Source organism: Miniopterus schreibersii, assembly GCF_964146895.1.
Source record: "Miniopterus schreibersii genome assembly, chromosome: 13".
In the NCBI taxonomy this organism is placed as follows: Eukaryota; Metazoa; Chordata; class Mammalia; order Chiroptera; family Miniopteridae; genus Miniopterus; species Miniopterus schreibersii.
In genome coordinates, this window is record NC_138113.1 from 7,260,525 (window position 1) to 7,278,799 (window position 18,275).

General features: G+C 51.1%; 2 protein-coding genes across 2 annotated transcripts in view; both read right to left on the reverse strand.

The window, feature by feature from the left end:
• Positions 1-11,670: 11,670 nt before the first annotated feature.
• Positions 11,671-17,432, reverse strand: TTC32 (tetratricopeptide repeat domain 32). Its single transcript, XM_081156107.1, has 3 exons — positions 16,196-17,432; positions 13,369-13,535; positions 11,671-12,612 (listed from the first exon to the last, which is right to left on the reverse strand). Exons 1-3 carry the CDS (start codon positions 16,345-16,347, stop codon positions 12,485-12,487), a joined length of 447 nt encoding a protein of 148 aa, XP_081012233.1. The 5' UTR covers positions 16,348-17,432; the 3' UTR covers positions 11,671-12,484.
• A 485-nt stretch (positions 17,433-17,917) lies between these two features.
• Positions 17,918-18,275, reverse strand: part of WDR35 (WD repeat domain 35) — a 38,686-nt gene continuing 38,328 nt past the window's right edge. The window contains exon 27 of the mRNA XM_081156106.1: positions 17,918-18,177. Within this exon, the coding sequence (XP_081012232.1) occupies positions 18,027-18,177 (151 nt within the window). The 3' untranslated portion in view covers positions 17,918-18,026. The remainder of the gene's footprint in view (positions 18,178-18,275) is intronic.

An 18,275-nucleotide genomic window follows, 5' to 3' on the forward strand; every position in this document is an offset into this window, starting at 1 on the left:
CAGCGCCCCGTTTCCATAATCGAAGGGGCAGAGCGCGCATCCTGCCTCGGTCCAGCTCTTGGCCCCTGGACAGATTCCGACACCGGGGGCCCGTCGGGAGGGTGACTCAGTGACCCGTTCCATCCATTTCAACCGCAAGAGGGAAGTCAAGGCAGAGCCCGCTGCGCGAGCAGCTCGGGGCGGTTTTCGTAGGAGACAGATGTGCCCCCGCCATCCTGTGGCCCGTCTCCTGTTCACTCCAACTAGAGAGAATCAGGGAAGACCTGCACCAGCCAGGCAGGCTTGGCGACACTGCCATGTGGGCATACCAGGCCCCCTGACCCCACCGGGCCCCCAGGCCCCAGGCCCCTCCTGAGGACCCCAGGAAGTCTTTAAAGACCATGAAGACGGAATCCAGGGCGAGGGAGCAGTGCGCCCTGGCTCCTGACAAGCCTCTGGATAAATCGCTGAAAGAATATTTAGGAAAATGTTTTGCAGAGCAAATGTCTCCAGACCCCAAACTACTGCCACCCAATGTCCGGGAAATGAGAAAGCCCCTATCAGGGCAAGATTTGATTGCAAGTATAAAAATATACACATTCATCCGGCCAGTGTGGCTCAGTGGTTGAGCATCGGCCCATGAACCAGGAGATCACAGTTCAATTCCCGGTCAGGGTACATCCCAGGCTGCGGGCTCGATCCCCAGAAGGGGGTGCAGGAGGCAGCCGATCAATGACTCTCTCTCATCGATGTTTCTATCTCTCTTTTCCTCTCCCTTCCTTTCTCTTTAAATCAATAAAAACATATTTTTTTTAATGTTTTAAATGCACACATTCCATGCTTTTCAAGGACTAGCCAGACTCCCCAAATGAGCAGTAAATCAAAACGGCCCAAACACGGACTGCCGTCCTCAGAAGTAACACCCGAGTTTCTTGTGCCGCTTCACTGAACCGAATATTCCAGCCCTCCCGCGGGGAGCGTGCCGGTTGGCGTCCTCCGCAGCGGTCAGCACAGTAGGCCCCGGCCGCAGGATGAGGCGGTTTTCCGAGTGGGGGTCGTAGTTGCACAGACACACACGCCTCTGCCAGTGACCGTCCCTGGCACACCCTGGCGCTGGTTCCCAGCAGCCTCGGCTCCCAGAGCAACCACAATGCCCTCAGTGTTTCCTGCGGGGGGGGGGGGGCAGCTTTGGGACCTAAAGGCTGTGAGAGCCGATCACACTCACGGTCCTGTCCCAGTGCAGCCACCCCCCATGACCCTTCGCTACTCTCAACCCTGTTTCCGAGGGCGCCGCCCTGAGACCGGCGGCCCTGACCCTCCTGTTTCCCACTTCCTGCAGGGAAGCCAGGCTCTCCCCACAGGGTCCCTGCTAAACCCCAGTGACCTGACACTGCAGGAAACAAGAGGAACCCACTCATCGCTCCTGGGAAACGGCATCCCTGCTGCTGCCCACCAGGGACTCCGCTCACCTTCCCAGCCTCGGCCCAGGTACCAGAGCTTCTGCCCCCTTTTCCAAGGCTCCTGAAGACAGAAGCTCCTCCACCAGGTCCAAAAGGCAGCTCCGCCTCTGCGCCTCCCCCCAGAACCCCGCAGGTCCCCCACCTCGCCAGTCCTCCACACCTGAAGGCCATAGGTCGCCACTCGTTAAGGCCAGGCAGTGTGGCCTGCCCAGAGCCAACACTTTCGGGCACCATCACATCCAGCCAGCACTACTCCCAGGAGGCCAACTAGGCCCAGCTGCCAGCCCCATCCATTCCCAGGGGCAACTTGCCTGGTCAGAGCAGCTGAAAACAGCCCTACCCCAGCGAGCAAAACCACTTTTATGAGCCAGAGGGGAGCTGTGGGGAGGGGGGAAGAGAGGTGCGGAGAAGGGAGAAAAGGCAGGAGGGCTGGGCAGAGCTCTGGTCTTGGTCCTTCTGGGTCGGAGGGAACTAGGACAACTAGCTCTTGCCCCTACTGGCCAGGGTGAAAGGTGGGCCTGCACAGGAGGCCCCCACCTGTGAAGCAGCCAGAACCAGTCCTGGGCCTCCAGGTTGGCCGCAGACACCATTTCTAGGACTCTGTCCCTCGTCACAAGAAGAACACACACCGTGTTTAATGAATTACTTAGGGGCAAGCACTCCCATGATGAAAATATCCTTCCTTCAACAAAGGGTCCTCTTCAGGGATTAACAAACCTCTCTCGAGCATGTAAGTGAACCTGGGAGAGCTGAGTGAGGCCTTTCCCTGGAATCACACAGTTTAGGTGTTAGTCACTCACCCCTTAGTATGAATCAGCTTAATCAGATTGCTTTCCTGATGCCTTCTGGTTGAATTCAGCTTCCTGAAAGAATGGATTCTGTAGGGGACTGATCCGAGGTGGGTCATTTTTGAGTAAGGGGCACATTACGGAGCTGTGAATGGGGGAGAGAAGAGGTCTGAACAAGGGACAGAAGAGGAGAGCCAGCCGATCACAGTCAGAGGCCCAGAGGGAAGAACTGAGGATCCAAAACAGCGTCTCAGACACGGGCACTGTGTTAATGTGCTAGGAACGCATGGCTTAACAAGAGAAGTTTACTGTCCCCCGTTCTGGAGGCCAGAAGCCCGAGATCGAGCTGTGAGCCAGGTTGCCTCCCTCTGAGGCTGTGGGGTGAATCCGCGTGTGCCGGTCATCTCTGGGGTCATGGCACATAGAAACACCACCCTATCTCTGCCTTCATTGTCACGGGGCATTCTCCCTGCGTGCGTGTCTGTGTCCAAATTTTCCCCTTTTATAAGGACATCATCATATTGAATTAGGGCCCACCCTAGTCCAGCATGACTTCATCTAACTAAATTACATCTGCAACCATATTTCAAAATAAGGTCACGTTCTGAGGTGCTGGGGGTTAGGACTTGAGCACATGACTTGGGGGGGGGTGATTCCACCCATAACAGGCACCTTTTCTGGATGGAAGTGCCCAGAAGAGAGCAAAGCCAAGTGACCTGGGGCAAGGCACTCCTCACCAGACCCTCATTCTGCGGCATGGGAATGGTGGGTCCCCTCCTGCCTGTCCCCAGCCTATCGAAAGGGACCATGAGGACAGGCACAGGGCACTGGCAGTTTCCCAGCAATGCCTGCCCTGACCAGGCCCTCTCCTCATTCCCTCAAATAAGGTCCCAGGCCCAGCTACTAACACCCCAAGCCCCGGGAATAGAGAACTGGGACACTGCAGGGTACAGAAGAACCAGCCGGACACCGAGAGCCCAGGAGACATAAACGGGTAAGCCTCGGAGACCACAGTGGAGACCGCCACAGACAAGCATTCCACTGAACGGTCCAGCAGACTCCTGATGCTGCCTACAGGGGCCCTTGCCGGGCGACAGCACTCTCTCTGCCTCCGCGGGGCCCATCGCCTTCAGAAAGAGCCAGACAAGGGGCACCCCCCAGCCAGGATCACAGGCTTGGTGGTCACACACTAGGCCCTCCCGTGGAGCGAGGGTGACACCCAGTGGTCATCTAGAAAATGGCACTCAGGCCCGAGGGTGGGCAGGAGACGGGAAATCGCCAATGAGCCCATGCCCATGCGTATATGGTCAACCAGATGAGAAGGCTTCTGAGGGGCCCTCATCCCACGCCCCAGGAAACAGGAGTCCGTGTCCCGAACTCCAACAACGCCCGGGCAAATCCCAGTAACGATGCGGTTGCGCACCCGGGCCCTGCCCGCCCGCGGAACCAAGGCCGTCAGAGGATCCAGCATCCCTCCCGGCGCTTCTTGACCCACCCTGCCCGGGCCGACCTGCCAAGCTTCATGAGCAGAGCAGGTCTGCAGGGTGGGCAAGGAAAAACCCACTTACAGCGGCTGTGACTTCGGAGCTGGGGAACGGGACCGGGTCTGTGCTCCTCGCTGGTGGGAATGAGGCGGCCCACAGGAGCCCTGCGCCCAGGTGAGGCCCAAGGCAGACTGAGGATGCTCCAGGTGAGAGCCGTCAGAAAAGGAGGGACGCGATCGAAGTGTAAGCGTCGGCTTCCCTAAAGGACACCCTGAAAGGGCCCCTAAGGGGACAGGGTTTGCATGTATTCACCGACTAAAACTTGAACTGCTCTGAAAAGCAAAAGGCCCCGAGTAGTGGGCATAGACTGGTTGGCATAAACACTCAGAAAAGGGAGACTAGCTCGAGGAGCGTGAGAAGAACCTTGGCAAGGGAACAGGCCTATGAGTTTGGAGAACGGAGGGTGTAACATGCCTGTGGTGTGGATGGTGGCCACGAACCACGGCTGCTGCAGCTGGGCCACTGGGAGGGAGAAGGCGGCTTAGTGCCCACTCTGATACCCCCTTCCAAGTGCGTGGAGCTCTACAAGCAAAGACACCTAATGTCTCTCTACCCCTTACCTGTCTCCACGCCCCGCCCTGGGAGAGGGCCTTCCCTGATCAGTAGATTAAGAACTAAGCTGCAGACCTGGGCCACTGCCTCGCTTCCCTTCCTCCCCTGGGAGTCGCCAGTGTGGCTGTGGTCAACGACACAGTCCCCCAGGGGGCAAAAAGGGGGAGGAGCTAAGTTTACCCCAATTGATGCTGGAATGCCAGTCTCAAAACCAGGGAAGTGCTGGGCAAACCGAGACAAGTTGGCCACCCTAGAAGCAGCTTAGGTACCAGGGGGAAAAAAGCCTCTGGGACTCTCTAGGGACTTAGATTCCAGTCTAACTTAAGGCTAATTTAAATCAGAACCCATCCCTTTTGATAAAATAGAAACATCAATTTAGAAGGGGTATCAGGAGGCTTGAATGAGTACACATGGAAGACGGCAGACGTCTGCCTTACTGGAAGGTTCTTGAATTCACCCCCGACCCTGCTCCCCACTCTTTCCTTCCTCTACATCTTGGGCTTTATACGAATTTACCATTCTTCCTCCCATGCTCACGAGTCAAATCGTAACCAGATTTCAGCGGGTGCAAGCACCGTTGGGCCTATATGCCCCGTCTCCTCTCCTCTCCCCAAGTTCTTTACACCGGCTTCCTTTCCTGCAGCCCCCCACCAGGGCCCCACGGCTGACCTGGGCCTTGGCGCACCCTCCCTACCTTAGGGGTGTAATTTGGGCGTCTATATACATAACACTTGGCATGATTCTCACAGGCTGGGCCTGTGGGCTCATTCTGCAGGACGATGCTGGGTAAAGACCTGGCTCTTGAAGCCGGCCCAGGTTTGCCATCAGGACTCGCGGAAATAAGTATGAACTGCGGTGCTTCAGCAACTGGAAGTCACTGTGACTCTGAGACTCAGAAGGGCTGTCCGGTTGGGTTGTTCACCAAAGGCACAGCCTTAAACCAGAGCCCTCTCCTGTCTGCCTACGGTAAAGGAGTAGCGGGCGGGGGTGAGTAGCCACAGCACGGGGGACGGTCGGGGCGGTGAAATTACTGTGTGATATGATGATGACGGATCTGTGTCATCACACGTTTGTCCCGACCCATAGAATGTACAACCCCATGAACCCTAAGGTAAGCCATGGACTTTGGGTGATTACAGTGTGTCAATGTAGGTTCACCCTCGGTAATAAATAAATTAAATAATCAAATAAAAAGTGTTTCATTCTGGTGAGTGACATGGACACTGAGGGAGGCTATGCGTGTGTGAGGCTGGGGGGTATATGCATCATCTCGGTACTTTCCCCTCCATTTTGTTGTAAATCTAACACTTCTCTGAAAAGAAAGTTTTTTTAAATAAATACTAATGACTGCCTGGCCGGGCGTGGCTCAGCGGTTGAGCGTCGACCTAGGATCCAGGCAATCAGGGTTCGATTCCCGGTCAGGGCACATGCCCGGGTTGCGGGCTTGGTCCCCAGTCGGGGGCGTGCAGGAGGCAGCCAATCAATGACTCTCATCACTGATGTTTCCATCTCTCTCTCCCCCTCTCCTTTCCTCTCTCTGAAATCAATAAAGATATATTTTTTTAAAAATAAATAAATATTAATGAATAAATTAAAAAAATAGATGAGTCCTCAAGTGCCCTCCAGCTCAGGTGTCCTGTGACTCTGATTAAACTTAGATGCCTATTAAGCAACTCAAGAGGAGTCATGTCTAGAAATCTGGACGCTAGCAGCCAGCCGGGGGGCGGGGGGAGCACCTGAGGCAAGGACACTGTGCTCCTGGCCGGGGGCTGCTGCCGGGTGTTCACTGATGACGATGGAACCAGCCGTGTTAGGAGAGTGTGTGGACAAAGCCCAAGGCGGCCATCCGTCAGTCACGCCTCACATCCTCGCGGACACTGTCAGCCAGGAGCGCTACCCCGGCCACTTGCCCAGGACGTATTGATCCAGAAGAGGGACGGTCGGCCAGCACTGCTCTGTTTGCTCAGTAGCAATGATTTTCTTTTTCCCCAGGAAGGAACACCCACATAAAACTATTAGAAACGGAAGTCCGGACCAAGTCTGGCCCCAACGTGCTAACTCGTTACCTATTGTGCAAAATCACATGAAGCTGATTTGGTCTCCAATTTGAGAGAGAAAACAATGCTGCCCCCAAGAAACTCAAACCCTTGGAAGACTAAGGAGAACCAAGGGACATGTCCCTGCACCTGCCCTGTCCCCCCCCTTCTCCCAGCCCCACATACTTGAATAGAATGCGACAGACAGGGAGGAGACACTGACCGGTTACCCCCGGACATCAGTCACCCCATGCTAGACCTGGGCTAAGTGCCAGGGACACACACAAACACGGTTCCTGACCTCACGGTCCCCAGCTTGAAGGGGGAGACAAACACACAGGAAATGAAAGAGCATAACTACATACTTGACCGAATGATCAGACAAGTGGTTCTCAAACTCAAGTGTGCATCAGGGTCTCCTGGGGGGCTCCTCAAACACAGAACGCTGGGCCCCACCCCAGGGAGTCAAGTTCAGTGGGTCTGGTCAGGCCCAAATGCTGCATTCTGAGGAGTTCCCAGGTGCTGCTGGTGCTGCTGGTCCAGAGACCACACTCTAAAAACCATCAACACAGACCAGTGCTTCCCACACCTTGGTGTGCAGATGAACCACTGGGGGAGCTGGGGGACCCGCAAATTCTCCTTCAGTGGGCCTGGCGCTGGGCCGAGAGTCCACGTTCCTAACGAGCTCCCAGGTGATGCCAACGCCGCCGGCCTGTGGACCACATTCAGTGGCGAAGGTGCTCCGTCAGGACCCTAATGGAAAATTGGCCAGTAAGGAAATCGAGTTTGGCCTGATACTGGCAGCGAAGAGCTAACAGTGGTTGTTGGACTTGGAGAATGGACACAACTTTCATAAATGGGGGAAAGAGAACATTCTGGGAGGGGACACCTGGGGCAGAGGCAGAGAGGCGGGAGTGAGGATAACAGAACAGTAGACACCTGCCATTGTCACCACTGTCACGGGCTCACATCAGTGACAGATGGAGGCCCGGGGCTCCGCATGCAGGCACCTCACTCCATCAGGCCTCCACCCCGCCCTCCCCATCCCAGAAGCTGCTCCAATTCCAGTAAGTCTACTGGCAGCTGGTCTTCAAAATGGAAACGATTATTGTTTTGCGAGCCCCACTGACAGCTCCCAATGCCGCCTGCTCGGCCAATTTGGATGGCGCTTCACCTGGCTTGTTGTAACACCTTGTTATCTGGCAGCCTGAGGTGACTCCCCCTTTTCCAGGCTCAAGCCAGAGGAGCGCCAGTCTTCCAAGAGTTGAGTGTCTTGAAGGCACCTGGGGTGGTTGTGAACTTCTCAGCAGGCAGCCAGGGCAAAGCAGTGTGCTCTGTAGGTGCTTAGTCATGGGGCCCCTCCTGACTCAGGGTCACGGCCGCGGAAGGAAACTGGAGGCCTCCCTCCCTCCCTTGGAAATCTTTCGTTTATGGGCTTGTTCTAACTAAATGTGCATCCCTTCTTCCACAGAGCTGCACTGTGGGTGCGAGAACACAAAAGCATATGTGCAAAAGGTCTCTCACTTGAAAACTGAACTAATACTTATTGGATATTTAGTTTTCCTGGGCTGCCATAACAAAGTACCACAAAGTGGGTGGTTTATGAGAAAAGAAATATATTCTCTCACAGTTCCCGAGACCAGACATCTGAACCCAAAGTGTCAGTAGGGCCAGGCTCCCTCCAAAGCCTCCAGGGCCAGATCCTTGCTTTTCCGGCTTCTGGTGGCCCAGGTAGTCCTCGGCTTGTGGCAGCATCATTCCAAGCTCTGCCTCCGTCTTTACACGGTGCCTTCCCCCATGTCTGTGTCCAAATTTCCTCCTTATAAGGACCCAAGTCATGCAGGGTATTATAAAAGGACACCAATCATATTGGATTAAGGGCCCACCCTAATCCCATATGACCTCATCTTTTTTTTTTAAAATATATCTTTATTGATTTCAGAGAGAGGAAGGGAGAGGGGGAGAGAGAGAAACGTCAATGATGAGAGTCACTGATCGGCTGCCTCCTGCACACCCCCACTGGGGACCGAGCCAGCAACCCCGGCATGTGCCCTGCCCCGGAATTGAGCCACAATTTCCGGGATCCTAGGCTGATGCTCAACCATTGAGCCACGCCAGCCAGGCTGACCTCATCTTAAGTAATGACATCTGCAACAATCCATTCCTAAATAGGGTCACATCCTGGGGTACCAGTGGTGAAGATTTCAACAGATCTTTTGGGAGAAACAATTCGACCCATAACAGGTACGTGTTATAAAGCCATACTAAAACATATAGTCCCCACTGAATCTGACCTTGTCTTTTGGAGAGCTTTCTTCCTCTAAATGAAACTAGAACAGTAAGCTATTCTAAATAAAATGAAAACTGAACTATAGGTCAGGCCATATTCTCAAAATCAACTGTAAAGCAAGGGATCGAGCACTTGTCCACGCCACACTTAATAGCCAGGGATAAATCGGCAAGATCTGAATCACAAGTCCAACAGCAGGTCGGACAACAAATTCCTTTATTCATTCAACATACCTGAGGCCCTTCTGAATGTCATTCACTGTTCAAGGTGCTAATGGCACAGCAGAGAACAAAGCAGACAGAAGTCCTGCCCTGACATAACTTACCTTCCAGGGAGGAAAGGACAGTGGACAGATGAGTAAGTACAGGATCTGGGCAGAGAGAGAAAAAGGAGAGAGATGAGGCATATGCTCGGGATTCGCAGTTTTAAACGGGGTGGTCGAAGGAGCGCCACCTTAAGGTGAAAGGCAAAGGCCAGAAGGGGGTGGGCCATGGGGTGAGGGGTGCAGGGGGGACACAGCCAGCACGATGTTCCTCGACATAGGCCTCTGAAACCTTGCTTCTTGCTCTAGGTGATGAGAGAGCCGTTGCGTTTTGCAAACCTTCGCTCTGACGGTTGTTTTGAAAGACCTGGGGGTGACGACCAGGGCAGGAGACTAGTTGAGGGACCTGCACGAAAGAGGGGGTGACACCTTAGCCTGGGCAGAGGCGGTGGCGGGAACGCTGGACATGGGATCGGTGCTGAGGTCAGAGCTGGCGCGCTGGCGGCTGCGGGCCCAGAGGGAAGGGGTCGGGCCCAAGGAGCGGACTGGAGACACCGAGAGCGGAGCCGGGAGGCCCAGAGCTCAGTCTCGGGCATTTTAAGCTTGTTGCAGCCACTCCGTAATCTTAAAAAGAGGCCTCTAATGAGGTGGAAATAGGCTCAAATAAATGTGGATCCGTTCGGAGGCATTCTTGGTACAAACTGGTCAAAGCTGCCTCGAGGGCAGAGAGCCACAAAGGCAGTGAAACGATAGGTAATTTTTTAAAGATGTGACCAGCGGGAACAGGAACCCGAGCCTTTAACCCTCTGTGTCTAGTTGCTCTGGAGGGGACTGTGGAAGCGAAGGGGGTCTCGCTCTTCATTTATACCTCCCGCCCCGCTTTAAATTTTATTACCATAACTATTATTAATTTTATAACAAAAAATTGGCGTGCATTTCTAATGTGGTTTTAAAAATCATGAGACTAAGCACAATGAAGTGGATTTCTATGTCCTTACGTAGAACATGCCCAAGATACTAAATGATTCAAGTTACTAACGATATGTAGACGGTAATTCTCTGCATGTACCTGCATCCACATGTGTGTGTATCTGTACATAGGAAAGGTCTAGAGGGGCAGGTATAACCTCACAGTAGTTGCCCCCCGAGAGTGAGGATGGGGAAGGGCCTTCACGAGGGAACGTTCACTTTTTACAACAAAGTATATCCCTCAGCAGTTCTTGCCAACTTTAAAAAGTACTTACAAGAGTTTCAACGTCAGGTTACAGCCTTCCCTACACTTTCCTTCGGTCAGCACTCGGACCTCCACATAACCCAACGGGAACTATTGAATATTTTAAATCAATAGGCAGAACCTTTTCAGTCCCCCTTTTCTCTTACTCCTGCAAGAAATAACTTAAGTGACTATATTAAGGACAAGCGCTATTAAAGTTGTTTTCTGCATAGAAGTGTCAAAATGTACATTTTTTAAGTTAAGCGTGACTCTTACAAGAATACAGAACACACACATGACAAGTGTTGATTTATCAGAGAACCACCAGGATGGGGAAAGAGCGTCTGAGAACTGAGTGTCTACGGTCAATGAGTAAAAACATGGGGAGTGAAGTTACCAGGTTAGAATGAAAACTGGTCCATGTCCTCCAGGGCAATAAAGCCATAATCCCCAGGGTTACTGTTTCTACCGGACAAAAATCATTTGCATCTCATCTGGACAAAAACCTACCAGTTAAACATCATCTCACAGAGCCTGGGCCCTAATCAAGAGTAAGGAGAACCAAAGACGCAGCTCAGGATGAAACCGTCCCCGGGGGCTCTGGAGGGTGTGCTCAGCATAATACTGAAAGGATGCGCAGCCCTCCCTCTGCCTTATTTACAAATGCTGGACACTTTTCCTAACATCAGATACAAATTTACATATTGGCAGCTGCGGCTTTCAATTTTCCAAATGCAGTTTGCTCTTAATATTAATCTACTTTTCACCATCTTTCGTGTCTGTTTTCAATCAGGAAGGAAAATTAGCAATAAGCAAGTCTGGAATTGTGAAAATGTGCCATAATAAAACTAAATATATTTTAATATGACTTTGATACTCACCTTGATGGGCATTAAAATATTTTACAGGCAATTTAAACTTTGCATCAGGACCAAAAAAAAGCATCAAGTATCTGCTTCGGGTTGATGCCAGCAACAAAAAAATCCACTGACACTAACTGCAGCTCCTGATGTTTCTGTGGATCTGGGACATAGCTTTGGGCAAGTTACTGGATGTCTCAGCCTCAGCTTTCTCCTGTGAAAAACATAAGACTTCACCGTGCTGTGCGCGGCGGATGCTGACAGCTCCAAAGCCAGGATGATACTCCTGCGCTCATATTTCACTCTGTCACATGCACATTCACAGGTCATAATTTCTGCTTTTTGGACGTCCTTGCAGGTTTCTTTTTTTAATCATTTGTCTTCTGCTACATGGATGTGTTCTTTATCTTCTTGTGATTAAAGAAGCATAAGCTATTTTTTTCAGCTTTATATTTACTAAGTGCTTTTCATCAGTTCCTCGCCTCTCTACCCACCCCCACCCCATTCCCAATTTATTATGTGAAGAGTTTGAGCAGCGCTTGACTTAAACTCTAAGTGTTCAGTAAATGTTGATGATGACAATAATTACTGCATTATCTGCAGACAGAAAATTATGTTCAATATTTCAATCCTAACCCACCTGATCAATGATTTCTAGAGAAAAATCAGTGTAGGCTGAATTCTTTCAAATCGCTCTCCTGTAGGACATTTGTTTATTTTTAACACCAAATGTAACCTCTCTCTGGCACAGATACATAAAATAGCTTTGCTCTCAAAGTTACAGGGAGAACATGGGCAGGGGCCTATTCTAGATTAAAGGAAGTCAAAGAGACATAACAAAATGCAATATAACTTGACTGACTCCAGATCCAGAAATATAAATCTACACACAATATTTTGGACACAATTGGGAAAGTTAGAATAGGGGCTGGATATGGATTATATTATAGAACTGTTAATTTTATTAATGGTATTGTGGCTATAAAGGGGGATATCTCTATTTTTAGAAGATGCTGGCTAAAATATTTAGTGGTAAAGTATTATGGTATTTGCAACTTATTTTCAAATGGTTCAGCAAAATGTTATATATTTAAATATAGAGAAAAAGCAAATGGGAAGTAATGTTAACAACTGGTGTTTACTATATTATACTTCAACTTTTCTATAGATGTAAATTTTTTTAAATAAAAAATTGAGAATAAAAATATAGCATAAAAATTGTTTTACTGAAAACACCACACATTTCTTTAAATATTTTACTGTAATAATATATAATTACACATTTTATTACTTATTTATAATTTATGAAAAGCATACTTATGCAACATAAATACTTAATCTGAAATTAACTACCTTAAATCAATTATTTAACTTTCAGTGCTAATGTATGAAGCTCTTTATCTTAAATATAAATCAAAACAGCTCAACACCTACTTTAAATTAGAGACAATGAGACGCCAGATGTAAGGATCATGAATTAATATTTCAAAGTTAAATTTTTCAATAGTTTCTTCTCTGTTTTTCTTCTTTGTCTAGCATAGTCTGTTTTAAGCTCAAAGTTGCATCTTGAAATCCAGGATTCAAGTCTAATACTTTCTTGAAATCTTCCAAAGCATCATCGAAGTATCCTGTACCAGAATCCAAAGAAATGGAAAGGAGAAAAGAGGCTGAGTATTTCCTTATACAATTCACAGCAAAGTTTGGATACACATGATTTTGCTTTTATATTTATGAGCTTTCAACCCTCCTACTGAAGTTTTTTTCTCTTAATAATGATATAGGAATGTCTACAGTAATGATATAGGAATGTCTATATCAAAATAATTTTGTCTGTCCGTACAGAACAATATACTTAAAATTAGCTAGGGAGTTACTTATTGAGATTTAACAAGTAAATAGCATAAATCATCATGAAATGCCAACAAAATCATGTCACCTATTTTAGATAAGTACCATAAAATTAGGAAACAGGAAATATTCCTTTTAACACTTTAAATGAAAACCAGTACCTACGCTCCAAGGATCTAAAATTCCTTCACTTTACATGGTCTCATGTGGCTTCAAAGATTTTAACTCAGAAAAGTTTCACAGGTGATCATCAGCATTACCCTCATTTCGCAGTTGGGGACGTACAGGCACAAAGTAACGGGGTCACCCTCCCTCCGGCGCCCACGTCCAATTCCCACCCCAGCGCTCCGCTGTGGTAACACCTACTGAACGCCTAAAATAAGCTCAGGAACGACCCCTTTGTTCCAGGCTCAAAAACCTAAATTTCACATAACTTTTAAGACTCGATGATTACTACATTCCTTTTACAATATTCAAGAGCTCTAAACTCAGCGACTATCTATATAGCCAAGGACAAAAGGACGACAAATTCTTACCCAGCCTATACAGTATCAGCCCTCGGTTGTAATACGGAACTTCGAAACTGGGCTGGACTTCTATGGCAGACGTGTAGTCATCCATGGCTTCGTAAAAATCCACCCTGAAGTACTTGATTTGCCCCCTGTTGTTATACGCAGTAGCCAAATCCTCAGGGCTGCATTCGCTTTAAACAAAAAGTTCACATTAAAAACACCATGTTACCAAGTGCCTCCCACTTCCACTGTCATTCTCTTCTGGGTACTGTCAGACTCCACGGCCCGTGGCCCGCACTATCCACACTGCGAAAGCAAGCGCAAAGGAATCAAAGCGGCGCATCCGTTTTTGTTTAATCCCGCTGTCTACTTTTGCAGGGTTGTTAGCACTACAACGTCGACCAGAAAAGCACACCGATTTTACAGTGGGCTCAAAGCCCCGTTGACTGCCAACCTGTTTGGCTGAATTGAACATGTCACATCAAAATCACTGTTCATTCCCTAAGCACACGCCAACCGGGCGGAGAGCAGGTCCGATTCAAGCTGGGAGAGGAGGGAAGGCGGCCCGAAGCTCCCGTTTGCTATAACCTGTCACAAAGTGAATCATCAATTTCCTTCTCAATTTTGTAAGTGATCCCAAAACAATGAGATCTGAAATCATTTCCCACCAATAAAGAAATAAAAGTTAACCCCAAGTGGAAATTCAACACGCTGACCCCCACCCAGGGAGTGCTTTCTAGGGAGAGAGCCGCCCTCCCTTCAGTTTTGGCTGCGATCGTCCCCAGGCCTAGGCCGGCCTCCTGCTAGAAGGGTGTCAGGCTCCGGTGCACCCTGGGGTCTCCTGCCTGCAGACCCAGCTGTGCATCCGAGGCCCCAGAGGCTGCCGAGGAGCAGGGAGAGACCAGGCATTATTCCTGGGCGGTGTGGAGGCCCCAGAGGCTGCGGAGGAGCAGGGAGAGACCAGGCATTATTCCTGGGCGGTGTGGGGCCCCAGAGGCTGCCGAGGAGCAGGGAGAGACCAGGCATTCCTGGGCGGTGTGGAGGCCCCAGAGGCTGCGGAGGAGCAGGGAGAGACCAGGCATTCCTGGGCGGTGTGGAGGCCCCAGAGGCTGCGGAGGAGCAGGGAGAGACCAGGCATTCCTGGGCGGTGTGGAGGCCCCAGAGGCTGCCGAGGAGCACGGAGTGTCCAGGCATTATTCCTGGGCGGTGTGGAGGCCCCAGAGGCTGCCGAGGAGCAGGGAGAGACCAGGCATTATTCCTGGGCGGTGTGGAGGCCCCAGAGGCTGCCAAGGAGCACGGAGTGACCAGGCATTATTCCTGGGCGGTGTGGAGGCCCCAGAGGCTGCAGAGGAGCAGGGAGTGACCAGGCATTATTCCTGGGCGGTGTGGAGGCCCCAGAGGCTGCAGAGGAGCAGGGAGTGACCAGGCATTATTCCTGGGCGGTGTGGAGGCCCCAGAGGCTGCAGAGGAGCAGGGAGTGACCAGGCATTATTCCTGGGCGGTGTGGAGGCCCCAGAGGCTGCTGAGGAGCACGGAGTGACCAGGCATTATTCCTGGGCGGTGTGGATGCCCCAGAGGCTGCTGAGGAGCACGGAGTGACCAGGCATTATTCCTGGGCGGTGTGGAGGCCCCAGAGGCTGCCGAGGAGCAGGGAGAGACCAGGCATTATTCCTGGGCGGTGTGGAGGCCGGGCTCCGAGAGCCACAGGGCACACAGCCCCCCCACCCTCCCCTCCACCCTGGCCCCTGCCGACCACCCGTCTGCACAGAGAACCTTCGTGGGCTCTGCTCTGGGTCGGAGATCATGGTTTGTTTTTTTAAAGGGATTCTCCTGTTTGAAACGCGCTGAGACAGCGCAGCTGAACTCGCCTGCGATGCCTTTGCAATAAAAATAGTGCAAAGTATGGTCCTCAGAACATCTGTGACTGCGGTCAGTGTCACTGAAAGTACCCTCCTTAGCCCAGCCCGGGGTGCAGCCGGCAGCCCAGGGGCGCGCCCTCGGCCCGGAATCAAACCCACAGCCCTTGGCCGCGGGGGCTGCTGCTCCGGCCCCGGGCCAACCCGGCTGCTTCACGGAAACGGGGCCCCTCTTGGGCGGTGCACCTCCTTCTCGGGGCCCCCGGGCCAACCCGGCTGCTTCACGGAAACGGGGCCCCTCTTGGGCGGTGCGCCTCCTTCTCGGGGCCCCCGGGCGGGGGTGGGGGGGGGCTGTAGCTTAGGAGGCCTGAGGTGCATCTGACTTGAACCATGTGCTAAAAGCAAACCAACCAAATAACAACTAAAAACTTTATTGATCAATCCGTAAAGTTCCAACTCTTACTGGACATTTCATAGCAAGGAATTACGTGATGATGACATTGCGGCTACGTCTTTTTAAGAAGCCTTAATACTTAGAAATGCAGCTGAAACACCCCGGCGCCGGCATGGCCCGACCCGGCTGCCCCGCGCCCTCCCGGCCTCGGACGGCCCGTTACAGTGACCGGGAGAAGCCTCTCCGCTGAGGCCTCGCTCCGCAGCAACGTGAAAGGGGGCACGGGGGTGACAGCCGACGCTCCGGTGTCCCAGACCCTCCCCCCGGTGCCCCGAGCCACGCGCGGGCGCTGCGCTCCAGGCCGCCCCGCTCGCCGCCGCGCAGAGCAAACAAGCACCTGCCCCCGGTCCCCGCGGCCCCACAGCCCCGCGGCCCCTGAGCTCCGCGGGCCGAGCGCAGCGGCCGCAGGACGCCGCCGACGCACTTCTCGCGATAGTTACCTCCCGGGCCTTTGGGCTGCGGCGGGTGAGCAAAGCGGCAGCACGACCCGGACCCCCGCACCTCGCGAGGACACCGCCCACCCACTTCTCGCGATAGTTACCTGCCGGCGGGCGCTCCGACGGAAGCCGTGCAGGCGCACTGGCGAATGTACGCGGAGTACAGCGCCTCGGCCTCCGCGTACTCGCCCTTCCGGAAGTGAGCCTGGGCGCGGGCTAGGGTAGCGCGGCCCTCTTGCCCCCGCAGCCCTTTCATAGCGGTCGGAGCTTTCGGGTGGAACGGGGCTGATTACAGCGGCGGCGCCGCAAAGCCACGGCCGCGCCGGACTTGACTCTCCGCGCTGGCAGGGCCAGCTGTGCCTTCCGAGGACCCGTCGTCTGGCGGAGTCAGCGGTGGCGCAGGGGGAGGCCCAGGCCGCCCGCGGAGCTCGGGCAGAGCCCTGGCGGAGCAGTTCCGATGCTCTCTGCTCGTCCCGCCAGCCTCGCTCCCGGCGGCGCTCTGCTGCTGTGAGGCGCTGGCTCGTCGCCTTAAAGGTGGGGGCGTGCCGGAAGCGGAAGGAAGCGCCGTTTGCTGGGGGACCGGTACCTGGAGCACCGATCCCTCGGCGCCACCCTCTGGCCCGAGACACCGGGCCGCCCCATTCGCTTAGCTGCCCCGTGGCCCCGAGTCCCAGCTCAGGACCGTGCGTTGCAAGCTCCTCAGCCTTTTGAACCTCAGGAATAGCGTGAAGAGTAAATCGTAGTTTGTGTCCAGTCTGTGGTCTGTGATGTTACTTTACGTTGCTTGACTGTTTATGCCAAAAGGGAACCCAGATAGTAATTTAAATACAGTGTTTGTCAGGTAAAAATTATGTAAAATGAACAGTCCAGAGAAGAAGTAAAATAACTCAATTCCATTTACAATAACATCAAAAAGAATACATAGGGATTAGTTAGCCATGGAGATGAAAAACTTATACAATGAAACATTGCTGAAAGTAAAAACATAAATGGAAAGACATCCCATGTTCATGGATTGTAAAACTTAATATTTTAAAGATGTCAATACTACTTAAACCAATCCACAGATTCGATGGAACCCCTCAAAGCCCCAATGATGTTTTTACAGAAATAGAAAAACCCATTCTAAAATTCATATGGAATCTAAAGCGATCCCAAGCAGCCAAAACAATCGTAAGAAGAACAGAGTTGAAGAACTCATGCTTCCTGGTTTCAAAACTTACAAAGCTACAGTAATCAAAACAGTGGCATAAAGGCAGTCTTAATAAATGGTGCTGTGAAAACGATATCTACCTGCAAAAGAATGAAGTTGGACCCTAACCTAACACCATATTTAAAAATTAACTCAAAATGAATATAAAAACCTAAATATAAACCTAAAAATACAAAATTCTTAGAAGAAAACAAGGCAAAAGCCTCATGATATCGCATTTGGCAATGATTTCTTGGATATGACATCAAAGGCACAGGCAACAGAAGAAAAAATAGACAAATTGGACTTCATGGAAATTAAAAACTTTTGTGGCAACAAAAAGACTATCAACAGTAAAAAGACAACCCAAAGAATGGGATAAAATATCTTCAAATCATGTAACTGATAAGAGTGGGAAATGCAGAGATGGAGGTTCTGTGGGGCAGGGTGGGCTGGTGTGTCCATCTGCTTATAGAACATACGAGGGATTCTGGCGTGGTTTTCCATCGCACTTGAGAAGGTGATTTTGGACTTGAAGCAAATTGTTTAACCTCCTCTGATATAACTTTGCCCCACTCCCATGCTGCTTCTATGCCCCAGCCAAGATTTTTTTAGTGAATTAATAACCTTAACACTGCGAGAAAAAAATTTTATTCAGAATATTTCCATAGTATCATATATACAGTTATATCTATGCATATATGCTGCATATATTTTACAGTTACACGCGGCTTGTCATTTCTTTATCCCACTGAGCTGTGGCATAAGGGACAGAAGTTGTAGTTACTTATTTCCTGAGCCAAAACACAGTGCTTGCACACATTGCACATCCAGAACTGATACTCAGTGATCGGGCTTCCTGTGGCAACACATGTGGGCAGTTTCCCTTCCCCTCTGTAAAAATAAGAGGAAAAACAAATAATTACACTTTAAAATTTCTAGTTACTTGAAACATTACCTTTAAAAAACTGAAGAATAAAAAACATTTCAAG

Excerpts from the sequence above, each read along its gene's own strand:
- TTC32 (XM_081156107.1), bottom strand. The coding sequence starts at position 16,347 with ATGAAAGGGCTGCGGGGGCAAGAGGGCCGCGCTACCCTAGCCCGCGCC. Across the intron at positions 13,536-16,195 it reads GTCGGAGCGCCCGCCGGCAG|CGAATGCAGCCCTGAGGATT; the intron begins GTAACTATCGCG and ends TTTTGTTTAAAG. Across the intron at positions 12,613-13,368 it reads GCTGATACTGTATAGGCTGG|GATACTTCGATGATGCTTTG; the intron begins GTAAGAATTTGT and ends ATTCTGGTACAG.